The sequence below is a fragment of the Sesamum indicum genome, linkage group LG2 (assembly GCF_000512975.1).
Source record: "Sesamum indicum cultivar Zhongzhi No. 13 linkage group LG2, S_indicum_v1.0, whole genome shotgun sequence".
Lineage (NCBI taxonomy): Eukaryota > Viridiplantae > Streptophyta > Magnoliopsida > Lamiales > Pedaliaceae > Sesamum > Sesamum indicum.
Genome location: NC_026146.1, coordinates 3,771,968 through 3,790,328, shown reverse-complemented (window position 1 = coordinate 3,790,328; position 18,361 = coordinate 3,771,968). Strand labels below are relative to the sequence as shown.

The 18,361-nt window shown below is 31.7% G+C and overlaps 2 protein-coding genes across 4 annotated transcripts; both read left to right on the top strand.

The window, feature by feature from the left end:
- LOC105178874 lies at positions 1,303 to 7,841 on the top strand. Of its 3 annotated transcripts, none has more exons than XM_011102451.2 (9): positions 1,307 to 1,758; positions 4,646 to 4,697; positions 4,990 to 5,063; positions 5,827 to 5,928; positions 6,040 to 6,180; positions 6,345 to 6,396; positions 6,879 to 6,952; positions 7,378 to 7,467; positions 7,586 to 7,841. In XM_011102451.2, the coding sequence occupies exons 1-9, from the start codon at positions 1,631 to 1,633 to the stop codon at positions 7,596 to 7,598; spliced, it is 726 nt and encodes a 241-aa protein (XP_011100753.1). In that variant the 5' UTR covers positions 1,307 to 1,630; the 3' UTR covers positions 7,599 to 7,841. The 3 variants fall into 3 exon arrangements, with proteins under 3 accessions (XP_011100762.1, XP_011100753.1, XP_011100745.1); XM_011102443.2 differs by having other exon boundaries at positions 1,308 to 1,758; positions 7,581 to 7,841; XM_011102460.2 differs by lacking the exon at positions 7,378 to 7,467 and having other exon boundaries at positions 1,303 to 1,758; positions 7,581 to 7,841.
- LOC105178866 (probable ATP synthase 24 kDa subunit, mitochondrial) lies at positions 11,976 to 16,190 on the top strand. The gene is made up of 7 exons (XM_011102430.2): positions 11,976 to 12,115; positions 12,278 to 12,377; positions 13,797 to 13,941; positions 14,592 to 14,702; positions 15,058 to 15,204; positions 15,420 to 15,542; positions 15,657 to 16,190. Exons 1-7 carry the CDS (start codon positions 12,074 to 12,076, stop codon positions 15,718 to 15,720), a joined length of 732 nt encoding a protein of 243 aa, XP_011100732.1. The 5' UTR covers positions 11,976 to 12,073; the 3' UTR covers positions 15,721 to 16,190.

Here is an 18,361-nt window from a genome sequence, read left to right as displayed (position 1 = left end):
ATATTTATTAAAGTGCAATTTTTAAGATAATAATTGTTGTGGTGTATTCTCGTTCTTTCTTTTTCTATATTCATATAAAACAGAAGTCTAAAATAGACATTTGATAAAGAAAAAAAGAAACAAATATTCATATTAAGCATGCATGTATTTAACGATTAAAGTCAAGTCTAGCATTAATACTGAGCTCTAATACTATGAACCTAACATGCGATTATACATGACAAATAATCTTATCATATCTAATCATACTGTACTGAATCATCATTCTTAAAAGTCCGACTATTATTTGTTTGATGATGGTGAGTAAAAGATACCAAATAACAAAAATCAATATATGCTCTTACTCGTGAGAGTAAATATAACATTATATGATCGAGTTCTCTTACTCCTTTCTAACCATTTTACGTACGGTGAATTATATTGATATTCTTTGAAGTTAGGGCAAAATCTTATCTTTTTTTCGCTAAATTATAATTACATCATAATTGTAATTATAACTACACTTTCTATTCAAAACTTACACACACGCCTCCTGAAAAATATTACACTAATACCCCTTAGGGATGTACCTAAATACAAGGGTGTTTGTGTAATTTAGTTTAACTTGAAGGGTGTTAATGTAATTTATCCTTTTATGTATTATCATTAAATTCATTACATTAAATTTAAAATAACGTAATCAATGTCACCCAGCAATCTTTTTCTTCATTGGTCTCGAATTATTATATTATTAATTTTAAATTATTCTAATTTGTCATTACATTGCAATTCTAATTTGTCATTACATTGCAATTCTAATTAAGCAATGCTAAAGCCTAAAACAAACCTTCTTTCTTTAAATTACTATCATAAATACCTATTTTAGTAATATAAATTTAACCAAGGGATAATTATATTATTCTTTTTTAAAATTTGATATAATTACACATAAATAATTGTAATTTAAAAAATTACATATAATATTTATGGGATTATAGTTATAATTTACATTGGCATCCTCGTGGGACAAACACTTATAAATACTCCTAAAATAAATTACACCGATACCACTTAAGGAATATATATATATATATATATATAATTTTATAAAAAATAAGAGATAAAACTCAAGATTATTAATTTAATTACCCAATTTTATTTATGAAGTTTAAAATAAATTGAAATAATTATATTTTACACTCCTAATTTATGATTTGTTTATAAAAATCACCGCAACTTTTTGCATACTTATAAAAATCATCCTTGACAAACATAAAGTAAAATAAGCTTGTGTAATGATGTTGACTTTCTGGAGGGGTGTATATATAATTTTTAAAAAATACGAGTGATTTATGTAAATGACATTGACGTTACTTATAGGTGTATATGATATTATCCAAATATAGAGGTAGTTTGTGGAAATAGAATGTAAATCAGGGGTGAAAACGTAATTATCGAAGAAATAAATTTGTGGGAGAAGCTTATTACATACTCTGCAGAAGAAGTGGTCCCTGGCGAGACGTGGAGCAATGGCCTTCCCATATTATCTCCGCAGCTCAAACGCCATAGACTACTCTTCTCCCGTCTACGTTCTTGATTAAATTCCAACTCCCACAAGTTGTAATGACAAACAATACAGAGGTCCTGATCAATGGCGGCGGCGGCACTTGCAGTTGGGCTGAGAACAGCGTTCATGGTGTTGGGATGTCTGATCACAGCCACTGTTATTTACACCATTGCCACCGATGGACTCCCTTTTCGCAAAGAACTCCTCACCCCGTATGCAAACTTTTTTTACGCTTTTTATTGGATAGTTGAAGTTATGATTGATTACTTGGGGGGGGAAGAAGAGTTTCTGTCTTATGTGCTCTATGTGTTTTCTTTGTGCTGCTAGATTCCTATCTTGTAGGTGTTTGATCAGTGTTCCTACCCTATTAGACCCTTTATTCCAGAAGAGCATTTATGTAGGGTTTAAACACCCGTTCGTGGTATTTCTTTCCGAAATTCCTAACCAACTATTACAAAAGAATGGAGGACAAAACTCCTTAAATAATTAAAGGTCGAAAATATAAACAAATATATTAACAAAATAAACAGAATAATGAATATGAATATGAGAATAATAATTAGTTCAGATATTGCATCCAACCAACATATGCTCAAAATACTCAGTCACAGAGACTTAGCCACCACCATGGTTACACCACTGTACCACACCATAGGATCACAGAGATCTCAGAATTAACTCGGCCACAAAGACCCACTACAGAGCTCACTTAGAACTTTTAGACTGAAGGAGAAGAGTGTGTGTAGTAATCTGTTCTAGGAGCCGAAGGGGAGAACTCCTTTTAAAGGGGAGAACAAACAGTAGAAATGGACGTCCATGGTGGCTTTCCAAAAGCCATTAAGTTGGCTTTGGAAAGCCACCACCAATGGTGGTGAAGGAAGGTAAGAAAATCACAGAATATCCATGGCGGAAAAGGAGAAGAAGAGAGAATCACAAATTGTCGGTTAGGAGAGACTGAGAGATATTAGGGTTAGGTTAGAATAAATAGGTAGTGAGGTAGGTCGGGTGTAGTGGGTTGGGTAGGTTAGTGGGTAGCCAGGTGGGTTGGGCTTTTATCAGATGGGCCTACCATTAGTGGTCATTGGGCCATTTTTATAACATATAGTTGTATCACATTCAGACGCAGATGCAACAATATTATCATACATAACAGTGCACATGTAAAGATTATACCTTCTTTCGGCCTTAAACACAACCAATGAACCTTTCATAACTTTCATGAGGCCTTTGCCCCATCTGCCTTCTAAACTTTCTTCCTCGAGAGCAGCACACAAAATAAGATTATGACTCAAATCAGGAACAAATTTGACGTTTCTTAAGGTTAACTTATAACCTTCTTTAAAACTTAATGAAATATCACCCAGACCCTTGATTTCATATTTCTTTTCATTAGCCATGGAAACAAAACCAGAATGTTCATATTTAAAATTTGAAAAAATTTCTTTAGAAGGATTCATGTGAAAAGTGCAATCGGAATCAATCAACCACTCATGTTTATTCAAAGAATAAGCAGAATTAGCTTCACATACCACAAAAACTTCACCAGAGTTATCATCAGAGACAGTATTAACTTTTCTTTATCGTCATAAAATCTATCTCTATTTTCCCTCATAGACTTTCTACAGTCTTTTATGTAGTGTCCCTTAATACCACAATTATAGCAACGTCTTTCTTTTGTTCTATCTTCCTTATATGAGTTTTTTCTTGGTCTAGATTTACTCCTACTACCACTTCTACTTCTGCTATTATATCTGAAATTAGTGTTTCTAAATTTAGGTCTTCCCCTAATAAAATTAACCTCATGTTGGTTTTGACTAGGTTTATTAGCCTTTAAGTCCATTTCTTTGCTTTTTAGTCCATTTACTACTGTTTCAAGATTCACACTATCCCTACCATATTTAATAGCAGCTTTGACATCAGAGTATGTTTCAGGAATAGCATTAAACAAGAAATATGAAAGTATTCATCTATGTTTTTATCACTAGTGAGTTTTACATCTTGTATAAGCTTAGTGAAATCATCAAGGTTTTCATCAATGTTTTTTGATAGATCCAATTTATATCTGAAAAAATTTTCTAATAAAAAGAGTTTACTAGGTAAGGATGTTTCAGTGTAAAGCTCTTCTAATTTTTTCCACAATTCTTTAGAGGAATTTTGTTTTCCTACTTTCCTAAGAACAGTATCGGATAAATTCAAAATGATTTAAGAGTAGACATATTCGTCATTTTTCAATTTCTTTTCTTCAGAAACATTTTCCATGTATTTTCCATCAATAGTTTTGAAAACTTTTTATTGAATAAGAATCCCTTTCATTTTTTGTTGCCATATGGAAAAATCACTTTTGCCATCAAAGGGTTGAAGATTATAACCAGCCATTTCAGTTTTCGAAAAAATGTTACTCGAAAATTAACAAAAAGAAATTTCAAACGTTATAAGAAAACTTTATCAAAAATGGCAGTGATTTCAGAAAGAATATTTTGACAGAATGTTAGCTATTTCAGACAAAATTATTCCAAACAGTCAAGAATATCAATTATATCAACAGAGTTCAAAATTAATCCCAAAGAGCAAATCTTAGCACTTCACAGTAATATTTAGCAATAATCACACAGAAAAATTGTCAAAGCAAATCACAGAAAATTGTAGATCACAGTAATTTCAGAAAATGCAGATCACAAAAGATAATAAAGCACTCAGTGGGAGATCACAGTAATGGCGTCACATTATTACTTAAAGTGCTTTTGAGGGAAGAAAAATGAATGTGATGAATTTGTTACTTATCTTAGTCAATTAGTTTCCACAGATTTCTCTGTTAAATATTCTTTCACTTAATCTATGTAGTTGTGTTTTAACTTTTGCATCATATATCAAAATGATGTTAACCAAATCGATATAATGTGTATCAACTCCTAATTATTCATATGGATAGAATAGTAAAGGTAATGGAGCATTGCTGTACTTTTGATCTAAGAAACTTAGTCATTTCTTCTGTCAAACATTTTATATTTATCTTTTACCATTTTGAATTTGAAAATGGCTTAAACGTTAAGTAATCATCTTCATGCAGAATTTTAAATAGTTTTGTAATTTTTGATGCAGGTGGATGGCAGCGACCCTGGTTGATTTTTATATCAATATTCTAGCAATAGGGGTATGCAATGTTTTCATTATGGTCTGTCCTATTCAAATATGACTTCATCTTTTGTTGACCAGGTCTCAGATATTTTCTGCTGCTTTTAATGCATTTCAAAAACGTACAACTAGTCTTTGGATGCATGACATTTAATGCTGAAGTTGGAAAAGACAAAAACTTGTAGTAATCCATTTTCTTGCATATATATGTCAATTGGACTATGATGATAGGCTCTATAAACCCCAAGCGCTTCTATTTCTTTATACCTGTACTTGTATTCTCTGATATTTGTGTGTTTTCACCATATCAGGCATGGATTATCTACAAGGAACCAAACTGGATTCGTTCCCTGATTTGGATAATTTTACTTATATGTTTAGGAAGGTATGGTTGCTGTTGTTCATTCCAATTTGATCAACTTGTCTAAAACTGTCATATGATCAACTCATGTTCCAATTTTACTTGTTTTCTAGATGCAAGTAACACTTGACCTTTGTATAGAGAGTTTCTTGTTATCGTCTCCAAGTCCTTCAAAATTTAAGTATTTAGATGAGGTGGTTATTCGATATGGTAACAAAGCAAGGCAAGGGAATTGGACTCAAGTTTGCAACCACCTATTCATGACAAATTTCACATGAAGAAAAATACTGCCGGCACGTGAATAGATTTTTTAACATGTTAAGATTACTGTATCGGATGCTTCCTATAGTTGTTACCACGGAAGGGTAAAAAGATTAGAAACTAGCTAAAGACCAGCTACGGATATTTCAGGCGATTTAGTACTTGAGCTTTCGATTAATGGCTTTATCCCTTCTGCACTGATCATCTATTAGATGCAGGTTCTTTTTCATCTAGAGATTGTTAATGGGATTACTTTACCAACAATTGTATTAGCTACTCTTAGTTTGTATGTAACGGTATGTCCAGCAGAAAACCTGGCAGCTCCCAAGTATATCTTACATTAACCGGTGAAATGAGCTCCTTCACTTTTTCTGTTTGTTTCATTTGTAACATGTTGAGATCAGTTGTTTCAAAGTATGGTTGTGAATTTGTCATAATCGTCTCATGCATTTCCAAAACTGATGGATATATGCATGAGAGATACGCTTGTCAATGGTGGTGAACCTTTTAATTTTCTTCTTTGCAGCATTACCACATGTGGGTACATTGTTGTCCAGTTTCTAAAGTTGTCTCCTCAAGAATCGCAACAAGATCCTATTTACTTTGTCTTGCTAAGAAATAGGAAAAAGTAAGTAACCTTCTTATGTGACTCCAGACACTACCGCATTTGGGTTGTATCACAGTAACTTAATCTTTTTTGATTTGATAAGGGTTTAACTGAGAGCCATTTTGTCTTTAGGGATGGAACTGAATCAAAGAGATTTCTATCTATTGCAAGTGCAAGGATTCTTTTCACTGCTTTGGGTTGTCTTATGCTGGGGACGTTGATTTACACTATTGCCACTGATGGATCTCCATTCCGCCGGGACGTTTTGACTCCGTAAGTTTCTTTCATGCTCATGTTGAAAGTTGAACTTTCTGAAAACCTCAAGGAAACAAGTATAGAGGGAACATTTTATCCAGCTTTCAGCTAGCAATTTCCAGTTTCCTCAACACTGGTACTTATATTTATTCAATTTCTCTAAGGAGTTATCATCTCTGCAGGTGGCTGTCAGCAACACTGGTTGATTTCTATGTCAATGTTTTCGCTCTATCGGTAATTCTCAATGCAGACTTCTTTAACTGTGCAGTTCAGTTTTTTCATATCAGTTCGCTTACGAATTGCAACTAAATATAGATTTCTTATCATATACTATACTTCTTTCTTGCACGGGTGGTCAGCGTGAAGCTGTTCAAAGTTGCTAAAAGTTCCCAATGGGGCTTGCAGATCATACTAAGATGCATTTTAGGACTTGTTGCAATAGCGATAAGGTCTTTTAACATGCGGCAATATATGCAAGTTCAAGTATTTTTTTCCCAATATTAGGAACTTATTTAAGTGTTCAGAGTGAAAGTGATGCTATTAGTATACCATCGAAACTCATCTATTTTTGTAGTTTACCTTTCTCCTTAAAACACAACGACTTTTGAGTGTGGTGGTGTGACTGTTTTAGTCTCAGTTATATTTTGAACTTATCCTGGACTTAGTTGCTATCCCCGTCATTTCAACAAATACTATTGACATTTTTGTCATATCAGGTTTGGGTGGCGCACAAAGAATCAAATTGGAAAACTGCAGCACTTTGGATCATTCTGTTGATCTGCTTCGGAAGGTAATTTCTCCTTCGATGCAGTACTGCAACCATCGGTTTTCTTTGTTAATTCTCTGCTGATAACTTGCAGTTCTCTTTTTACTACATTCCTAACTTGGATAAACGTATAGCATTGAACATGTTCCCCGTCAGTTGCCAAAGTTTCTTGAAGGGGGTTGGGGTGAATTCCCCTTGCTGTTGAAGGAGATTGCAGCAATTTTCTTTTGATCTTATCAGCACAATCTTCCTTCATGTGCCTCTACTTTTGCTTATTACTGCTTTCCTCATCTTTCCTCCTCATTTTCATGATCATGAGCAACATATGTTCCACCCCTTTTTGCCATAACAAGCAATAATTTGTTCATGTTGATGAAAATTCTGAAACTTTCCCCTGCTTTTTATGTCATTTATCTCACATCACAACATATATTCGCTCACTTTTTCAGTATCACTACTTGCGCTTATATCGTTCTACAACTTTTCCATCTCTCGTCTGGAGATCCCGTCTTCCTTGTTCTTTTCAGCAGCAACAGCAGGCAAGTCTGTAACTATGATGGCAACAGTATAGCCCAGACGTTGCTCGTTTATTGATACGGTAGACGCAATCTGACCTTCTTTAACTTGGGAAATCTTTTCTTGTTGATGGTAGGTCAGGAAATGGCTATGAAGGAACTTTACAGACACAAAAATGTACAGCTGGTTAGGTAAAATTGAACCTTCTTCATGAAATTTGGTTCAGGATTGAACACACAGACTCAGATAGATCTGATGCCTATTCTTCAAGGCTGTTGGCTATTCTCTGTATAAACTTTCATTTGTAATTTTTATGGTATGGAAAAGCAAATTTGTTATGTGTATAGACTACTATGCTATGTTGCAAGCTAAATTACGGCAAGTTTTCCTAAGATTTGATACAATTATGAATACTGTTTATGGTTTGAGAAATTAACGAGACCCCCAACTTTTAGGTTTTTTTTTTTTTTAAAAAAAAGAAATATATTGGATGAATGTTATTATCGAAAAATATGACAATTTTAAAAAATATGTGTAATCATATTCAATACAATATTTTAGAATGAAATTCTAGGCTAACAAAATGGATCAATCGTTGGACGAACATTATTATTAGGGATATGTGTAAATTTTTAAATAATGAGAATATTTTTAATTGTATCAATCTCAAGAGAGCTCAATGTAATTTATTCTAATCCTAAAGGGAAAAATGCAAGCAACCCCCTGTTCTATTGTAACTGAATAAATTACCCTCTTATGAAAAAAAATAATAGCAATTTATATATCCCCTGTGTTGTTTAAAATGAAGCAATTTACCTTTCTAAATAGGGGATAGATTGTTTCATTTTAAACAAAAACAAGAGAGGGGAAGGGGTAAATTGCTATTTTTTTTAATAGAAGAATAATTTGCTCATTTACAATGTCTTGCATTAAATCCTAATCATAATTGGATATACAATAGCATAAAAGTTTATTCTGTTGTCCAATTTAGCTATGTAATAATTTTCATGCCTGTTTTTTCGATATTATATGTCTTTGGACTCAAAATACATACGCAAATAAAATTAAATAAGTAAAAAAAATTATTTATATTTACAAAGTTACGTAAAAAATAGTCTTTATGAAAGTTTAGTAAAAAATAGTCTTTAAATAATTATATTATTTTTAATATATAATTTAGTTTTTTTTGCATATTAAATCGTCATCAAATTCTTTTTAATTGATTTTGTTTAATAAGGGAAGAATTTAAATTAGTGAGTATAAATTAATATATATTGTAGATATACAACAAATATAATATAAACGATAATTTATATGTGCTTTTTAAAAGAAATTGACAAATATATATACTTAACCAAAAGTTAAATATTTTTAGAAAAAAATGAATAAATATAAATATTTTGTTATATTTTTTAAAGAAAGTATATTCAAAAAAGTATTTAATTACTCATTTTTATCTAAAAGAATAAATAGTTAATAACTTGATTTTATTACCAAATTAATAAAATCTTTTTATGAAATTATTTTGTTATATTTTCTTGTACTGATTCATTACTTAACTTAGAGTCTTTAAAATACAATAACATTCGGACTATTTAATTTTTTAATTTTCTATTACTTCATTATAATTAAAAGATATTTTTTTAGAACATTTTAATTAAACTTAAAATATAAAATTGTTAGAAAAAGAAATTCTTTGAACTATATATATATAATATAAGGGTAAAATTATCAAAAAATTTAATTATAGGGGGTAAGAAATGTACCCACCTATTAGAATAGTTAGATAGTTTTACAAATAAATTGGTAATATATTCATTTTTTTTAAAAAGAATCTGTGCGATTGTTGACTCGGTTAGAACGCAATAAAAACATGAAAATAAGTATATTTAAAATTCTAAGTCAGGAGGGAACTAGTCCCTTAGTCCCGAATGTTCGGTACTCAACAAATATAAAAGTAACTTGAAATGGTTAGAACGCAATAAAAATATGAAAATAAGTATATTTAAAATTCTAAGTCAGGAAGGAACTAGTCCCTTAATCCCGGATGTTTAGTACTCAACAAATGTAAAAGAAACTTGAAATAGAATAAATAGTTGTTGTAACATAGAGTGACATTGTAATCATGAAATTTAATTTTTTTCGATTTGAAGGTTTTTTTCAAACTTTTCTCCTCCAATGGTGTGCTCACGCAAAGACCAAAGAGATTTCTTCTACGTCGAATACACGTAACACCATAAGGTAATTTATAACAAACCTTGCTAGAGGTAAGATGTATGTAATATGACAGACTTGATTATACTATTAGTTTAGTATATCAAAATAAGTGTTTGAATAGTACATTATCTACTGGTAATATAAGTACTTAAGTATTAATTTCCTCGTAGTTACACATATATGGCCTATTGTGCTTAATTAAAATTTGAACCCATAGGCTTGGGCCTCTATAGACCTAATCCAATTATCCCAAAAGCCCAATTAATTAATCTTATTAAATAATCGAGTCGGATCGAATTTATTTAATCACATTAAATTATTAAATTCAAATTCTAATTAATTGATCTTATCAAATTAATTGAACCTAAACTAAATTTAATTAACCAAATTAACTAAATTTTAGGCTTCCTATCACATGGGTTCTCCTATTTAAATGATCATATCATTTAATCTTGTATCAGTTTAAATCTTTAGTTTAATTTCATCCTTCTAGAATTAATTAATAATTAATTCTATTATTTTATTGGATGGTGTTTTGTGTGACTCTACAGGTTTACACTTAACTAGACTTGAGCTTGTGTCAATACAAAATTTAATTGGCAAATATTTTAGAGTTAAATTAATTAAATTATATTTAATTAATCGCTTTTGATTAATATTTAATCTAGAAGCACCTGTCCCGGTGATAGTCTAGCAACGGTTGGTGGCACCAGAGAATGGGTAAAAATGGAGGGAACGTTAAGCTACCGGGTACCATACAGTTATGGTGGTCCTTCCATCAACCATTCTTCAATCTTAGTTTAGGGCATAGAACTGATCATCGATTTTGATCCTGGACTAGACATCTATGTTTTATATTTTGATTGTGTTTCTCCACTTGATCAACATAAAAATCATATTTTTATTTGATCACTTGTATTGGCAATGACTTTCTAGAGCACAACACATATAAGAACGCATAGAAAATTACTATAATCTCATGTTAGACGACATATTCTCTCATGGAACCCATCAATTTTCATACATGTTCTGACTGCACTGAAACAAAGCTTATAATAATTTACGTCCGGACATTGTCATCTTTTGCCAGACCCTAGATGTAGATGTCCATATATGATACTGTGTGGATCCTCAAGTTTGATGACTAAATCTCATACTATCATAATCGAAGAGTTCAAGTCATACCGACCAAGCTACACGGACTTCCATATAACAATTCTCCATATGTCAGTTCAGTCAACTTGACAATTTTTGTCAACTACCCATTAAAATTGAATAAAACTTCATATGTCTGTACTCAATGAAATATAACACTCATCATATGGACGTAATATTTAGTGCAAGTTTTAATAGAAACCCCTATGTCCATTTTTAGGGTTCTCGGCTTAAAAATTTTTAGACTCAACATTGGAAATTGATTCCATAGTTGCTATCAAATACTCAGCTCAACTTTATTGATTGATTAGTGATCTGTAGGCTTGTTGTAATGTATAAAAATACTTACTTTTATTCATTAAATTCAATATTACATTAATGCCAAATGAATACTTTCTCTTATTCATTTAATTTAATATTACAAAGCAAAAAAAAATTATTTAAATAGATTATAAAATAATTGATCTAATTAGTTTTATGGTCATATATTATAAAATTTTTCTCTTATAATTGTTACTTGGTGAACACTCCAAACTTTTATATTTTAGTTACTTAATTTCCCCCCCTAAAATTAAGCATTTTTGGAGAAAAAACATAGAGTTTTTGCCAATTGTAAGATCAGATCATCATCTAAATAAAAGAGTTGTTTTGTGCCCAGAAAAGAAAACAATTTTTAATAAATTGAATTTATATTTTAGACACACATCCATAAAATAAAAAATAAAAAGGACTTAGTATTAGTAACTATTAATTATCGTGACACGTTATTCTTGTATGTATATAATAAAATATATTGTTCATGTTTTAAAATATATTTTAATTAAAAATAAAATATATAAATTAATAAATTCTATTTGAAAAAATAATAAAAAAATGAACAGAAGAACTTAGAGCATTATCAACACAATAAAAGAATTTATTATAACATATTGTTTTATCCAAATATTTTGTAAATTTATTTTTAAAATAAGATCGAATATTTTATAAGACGTAGGAACTTATAAAATATTTTAAAGAAATTTGACAGAATACCCTCTTAGTCAAGTGAAGAACATTAAATTAGGAAATAAAGCACAAAATATGCAACAGCCATTTCTTTCCTAGGCCCATTAAGAGAGGCCCAAGCACATCCGACCACTGATACGACGCCGTTGGCAATCGGCATTTCTCCTTCAAAACTAGAAGGAAACAACAACAGTACTCTCTCAATACCAGTAGTCTGAGAGGCGGAAAGAGAATCGCTTCTTCCAATTCGAAATGGCTTTCGCCACTCGCTTCCTCTCCAGATCCACTCGCCAGGTCTGTTGACTCTCTCTCTCTCTCTCTTGTGTTTTACTCTATTTAGATCTACCAGTGAAATGCCCAGTTTTTTCTTACGTTTCCGAGGTAAAGACTGTGATGGTATTTCCTAGGAATTGGATTAGTAGTTGTAATTTGATGGTTTGAAAAATTGTTTTGTAGGCGTATGCTGGGCAAAATGTTTTGCGATCGGAGTATGGTGATCAATGTCGTTCATTCGCCAAAGGAGCTGGCCCTGCTCCTACGGCGTTAAAGGGTGATGGTGGGTTCTGGAATTTTGTTATTTTATGACGTTATTTATTTCTGTTGTTCCGTCCTGGAATTTTTCTTTATTTGGTTTTTATTATCTACTGTGGTGGTGGTTGATGATGATGACGAAAATGATGAAGAAGAATCTCCATGGTTTTTGTTGGAATAATTGACGAGCTGAGTGTTCACTATCGTGAAATGATATGTTGACCAATGTGATAGTCATAAATGAGTTTATTTTGCAATGCTAGAAGGCTGCTGCGTGAAATATTGTAGTGTTGATCTCTGTGATGGTCATTGTCCGAAAATGGAAGAGAGCAGGGGGACACTTTGAGGAAAATGTACTGGAATGTACTTTGGTTGTGAAGCTCCATTAAAGGAGTGGAGAGGAAACGGCATCAGCTCAATTATATGAATGAGTTAAGCATAGCACTCAGAAGGATAGAATATTCTTGTGATAATTGTTGATCCAAATGTACCGCAGAATTTGTGGAAAGATTAGAAAAATATATTTTTGTTAATATTTGTAAGTGTTGTCTATCCGGACTTATATATACCAGGAATAGTTGTCATATTGTGCTTGGATTAGGATAGTATGCATGCCCGATTTAGGGAATATTTTGCCCCTGATAAATGCTGGCAACATTTTGCAACTTCAGTAGCTAATGTCTTTCCAAACTTTCTACTGGTATGAATTCTTGTATTTGGTTATCCATCTACCATATGAGGAGAACTGAAAAAGATATTCTAACATCACTTTGTCTTGTTCTTTCTTCTTTTTTATGTTTAATTATTACTTTTGCAATCATTTTAGATTTTTGCATGCACTCATGGCTATGGTTGATTTAGAAGTCTGAGAAGGAGGTTACAGTTTGAGATATTCTATTTTTTCTTTATTCTGAAGAATTCATCTGATTGTGAAGATGAACATACTTGAAATTTTGAAATTGCATCCACTTAGGTTAAAGAAAGAAAGAAAGATAATCTTTTGGGTTGTGTTATCTGCCGAATAATTGGAGGAAAAAGGTATTAGAGTCCACACTTCTGAATGTATCCAAAATGTTTGACGAGAGGATGTCATTGATCTGCATAGATACTACAGAGAATTGTTCGGTTGAGCCTTGGATATACTTTGTTGTAGTTCAGTAGATTTTTGCTAAATGTTTGCTTGTTGCCAATCACCAGGCATCTTTGTAAATTTCAGAAATTGCCTGAATAACAGCATATTTCTAGACAACATTGAACTATGAATAGGATGGTTCTGCAATTTTCATACATTTAGCTATTTGCTATGGATATTAGAAATAATCATTATTTCTTATATCAACACTTTTGAGGGCATGTATTATTTAAGGTTTTGTTAATCACTAAATGCTATGCACCTACAATACCCTAAATTGTGAGCTTCTGACTCTTACACATGCTCCCAAAGAGATGTTGAAGGGCATTTTTCTTGAGGTAAAGAAGAAATTTGAGACAGCCCTAGGGATTCTCAGGCAAGAGAAAATTATGATAGATCCTCATGATCCTGCTGCTGTGGCTCAATATGCCAAAGTCATGAAGACTATAAGAGAGAAGTAAGATTTGTCTATTAAATGAATCTTTTTTTACCATGCCTGTTCAAGTTTTGTAATTTTAGATATATATGAAAGTTTCTTTGTTCATAGTAAGAAGAGCGTGCACGAAAATTTTGTCGCAATGGAGTCTAGTGTCAATTCATGGTTAACCAATCTTTTAAAGCAGTGTGTCAGAGTAAACCCCATGTTATTAGCTATGTATGGATCGGACATGAATATGACAAGGTTAAAAAAGTTCTTTCGAAATTTCCTGATAGATTTTTGAGCTTGCACCTATTGGAGAACATGATATTCACACACTCTTCTACCGGTGCTTTTAGTTTCAAGAGTTCATTGTTCAGTAATACATTGTTTCAATGCAAATTGACCTCTCCTTTTACATGTAATGTTTCTCTCACCTATCACTATGACCTAATTTATGTACAGCATTTAGTTGTTACTGCTTATATCCTTGCTAATTTAATGGAATTTTGAGTACCTATATTTTTTTCTCATCACATGTTGACTTTTCTCTTGGTGTTCATAAACTTCCATGCTTTTTGGCCCCTTGTCAATTATGTAAAGTGGCGACATGCTTTTGAGCATTCATTATGATTTACTCCCTTATCATCTGTTTTCCTGTTTTCCGTTTGTGTGGTTTATACATGCAGGGCTGATCTTTTCTCTGAGTCACAGAGGATCAAATATACCATTGAAACACGAACACAAGATATTGCTGATGCTCGATCCTATTTACTTGCCTTGAAGGACATAAGGATGAAGTATGTTATCACATGAAGACCTTGTTTATATATTTCCACTAGGCTTTTGGTTTTCTTCTATGCTGGGGGCGATTCTTCAGTCAAATATCACGTTTCTCCTCTCTCAATGAACTTGTAAATATATATTGCATAATGTGTTAATTCTTATTTCATAAGATGAAGCATCATATATGATAACCTTGACCATAAGGGTATTGCATACTTCACCTAATCTGCCATTCGTTTGGAATTACCATTCAACGCCAATATGATAGGTTTATTGCTGCTCTTGAGTGCATTTATGAGAATATAAATGTGCCTGAACAGGCTGAGATACACTCAGCTTCTCATTCGTCCTCATCATTCCTTTTTGCAGGAGGGGCCTTGTCGATGAATTGGGTGCAGAGGCTATGATGATGGATGCACTGGATAAAGTTGAAAACGAATTAAAGAAGCCACTCATGAGAAATAATGAAGAGGGAATGTCCCTCCTTATGGCTGAGTTTGATAAGATCAACCAAAGGTAAGCTCCAGGATGCAAAATTAACACACGTGTGGCATTCTAAATGCTCATCTCTAATAGTAGATGAGTGATGATGGTTGTGAAATATATTGGTTTTAGCATTTGGTACATTCTCTTATTGAGCACAAGCTCTTATATATACAACTTCATCATCTAGTAAGCAAGATAGCATTGCGTTTCCTACTGGATTTTGCTTATTACTCGCGGTGATGTAGGCTTGGCATTCGTAGAGAAGATCTGCCCGAGTACGAGGAACAGTTGGAACTTAAAATTGCAAAAGCCCAACTGGAGGAGCTGAAGAAGGATGCTCTTGAAGCAATGGAAACTCAGAAGAAACGGTATGCGTTCAACATTTCGACTCTCTTGCTTCGACCCATGTGTAGGCACATTCCACTTCATGAATGGTCTGTTTCAAAGAAAATTGAACTCTTTTCTCCCTCCAACTTCTGCAGGGAAGAGTTCAAGGATGAAGAAATGCCTGACGTGAAGTCATTAGACATCCGAAACTTCATCTAAGCATGAAATTAGTATCTATCTTGTTTGCTAGTTGTTCTACCTTTTGGTTGTGGCATATTTTTGGTGCTCCTTGGCAATCTCCTATGTCGGGTGGAGATCTGCTGCAGATTCAAGAGTACCGAGGCATAACAAGGCTTAGCATGCTGAAAATTTGCTATGCATATATTTCAGAACTTGATCATCTATTGCAATAATCGTTTTGGCGTACATCTCAAATTTTTTGTTAGCTTGGTTGGATGGCTTTCTCTCTTCAAATGTGATTTACTATTTTCGGCTGAATCTTTAGCAGCAGCCAGCCCTTTTTGATTATTGTGACTGGCTCAGGGCCTCATCCATAGTACATAGAAAGTGAGATTTAGGGAGAAAATGTGACGAGTCCTTTGAATAATTTGCGGTTGGATTGTGTTTTGTGTAGTTTATTGAGGAAGTTTTGAGTTATCTACTTGGAATGGATTCATCGTCGTCTACTACCTGTGTTATGTCTTTTGCAAAATTGAATCTGTAGATCCTGAATTGAAATTATAGAAAAAAGCTTTCTTTTCTTTTCTTTTTTTAATGGAAATAGAAATAAATTGTAGCTTTGAATTTTTTTTTTTTCTTATAAACTTCTCTAATTCTCCTACACTCTTTTCGTTTCATTTGGTGTTTGGTATAATTTATGAATACATTCTTGTTATTTGTAAAATTATCAATACCTTCTTGATTTTAAGGATCGTCTAACAATTAGCCAATTCCTTTAATTTTCAGTAGATTTTCATCCATTTTTTACGGTAAACTAATCAAAATGCTTTTATGAACTAACAATTATAATTTTATTTATTATCAAATTTTTTTAGATTAACTAAGTGGATAATTTTAATATTTAATCTTTTTCCCCATCTAATTTTTTTACAGATTTTAATTTTTTTAATAAAAGGAAATATACAGTAAGGATATAGTTGACAATTTCATACCTCCATTTAAAGATTATAAAATTTCATTAAATATCAGTGGGTATTTATAAGTTTTTAAATAACAAGGAGATATTCGTAAATATATCAAATCTCGTGGGAGGTTATTGTAATTTATCCAAACGCTTATATGATAGTTCCACTAAGTTATATATAAATTCTTGGTGTTATACAGTGAATATTTTGTAAATTTTCCAACCAACCAACTCACTCTAGCTAACTGGAATCGCATGTATTGTGGCCAGCCATATGTAAAACGTATTCACACTAACTGAAAAGCTACTAACGAACACGCTTATGAGAGGAAGAGTTAAAGGCGTGACCCTCATCTTCATCTGCAACAACTTCCAACATACTTTATTCAATAACAATTGAGTTAAAATTTATTTAACATATGGTACTATCATATATGTATCAAATTTTAATTCAGAGATCTATAATGTATAGTCCAAATTTAATTATACTATAATATAATTTAGTCGCAGCAAGAATTACATGGAAAAATAATTCCAATATTACAAAAATAGTACTCGAATTTCAATGGCTTTACGATTTTCATATAGTGTTTAGTATTTATCGACCTGAAATACATCTAAAAAACAAATGAACAATTTGCCCGTAAATATATATTAGGAAAAAATACAAGCAGTTATTTATGATATTACAAATGAACAAATTATTCTCATATAAAAAAAAAATTGCAATTGACCTTTCCTATATTTCTGAAATGCAGCAATTCAATCCCTTGCATTTTTAAAAATGAAGAAATTTATCTCCTTAGACAGGAAGGTAAATTGCTATTATTTTTTTTATGAGGGTGTAGTTTGTTCATTTAAATCACATTAAGAGAAATTATATTAAATCCTGTATTAGAAAACAACTACGTCGTATCTCTTTTTATATATGTATCGAATTATTATGTTACGCTCCTACATTTAAATCCTACAAAAGGTATTTTTATGGACAAAATACGAAAGTTTATTCGATTTTTTTTGGGGGGAGGGAGGGAGGAAGGAGCGAGTTGATGATTTTTTTTTAACTATGTTAGGCGTGAAGTAAGTCAAATTTAAAAGTTTGTCTAGTTGGGGCGAAAAGTTGGTGTATAAAAAAAATGAATGTATAAGAAAAAGTTTGGTATTTGATTAACGAGAATTGTTGGTGGGGAAGTAAAATTGGATGCATATGAAATCCCTTCGAAATTCAATTCTGTTTCCATTTAAAGTTGGTAGGAAAAGTAAACGTATAAAGCCAAAAAGACAAAAAAATACATTTTTATTTTTATTTACTCTATCATTGATATATAAAATTTTCCTCCCCGCTAATCATTTTTCAGAAGAGATAATTAGATTATAAAAAAAGCTACTACGTTCTGGATCATTGTTAGTATTTTATTTTTTTTAATCTAAGTAATTTAGAATAAATACAAGATATTTATTTTGATAAATATTTTTATTAACAAAAAACATTTTTTTTTTAACTAATATCTTTACTAATAAGATTTTCAATTTCTTATATGCTAAAATTATTTAGTATAATATTACCTTCTTTTTTCTATATATAAAATAATGAAAAAGGGATAATATGTAAAATTATAAAAAGTTAATTTTTTTTCTCAATCTATTTTCTCGTACCAAATAAGCATAAGAATTTAAAATTTAGTCCATTTTCTATCGTATGAAATAATTTGAAGG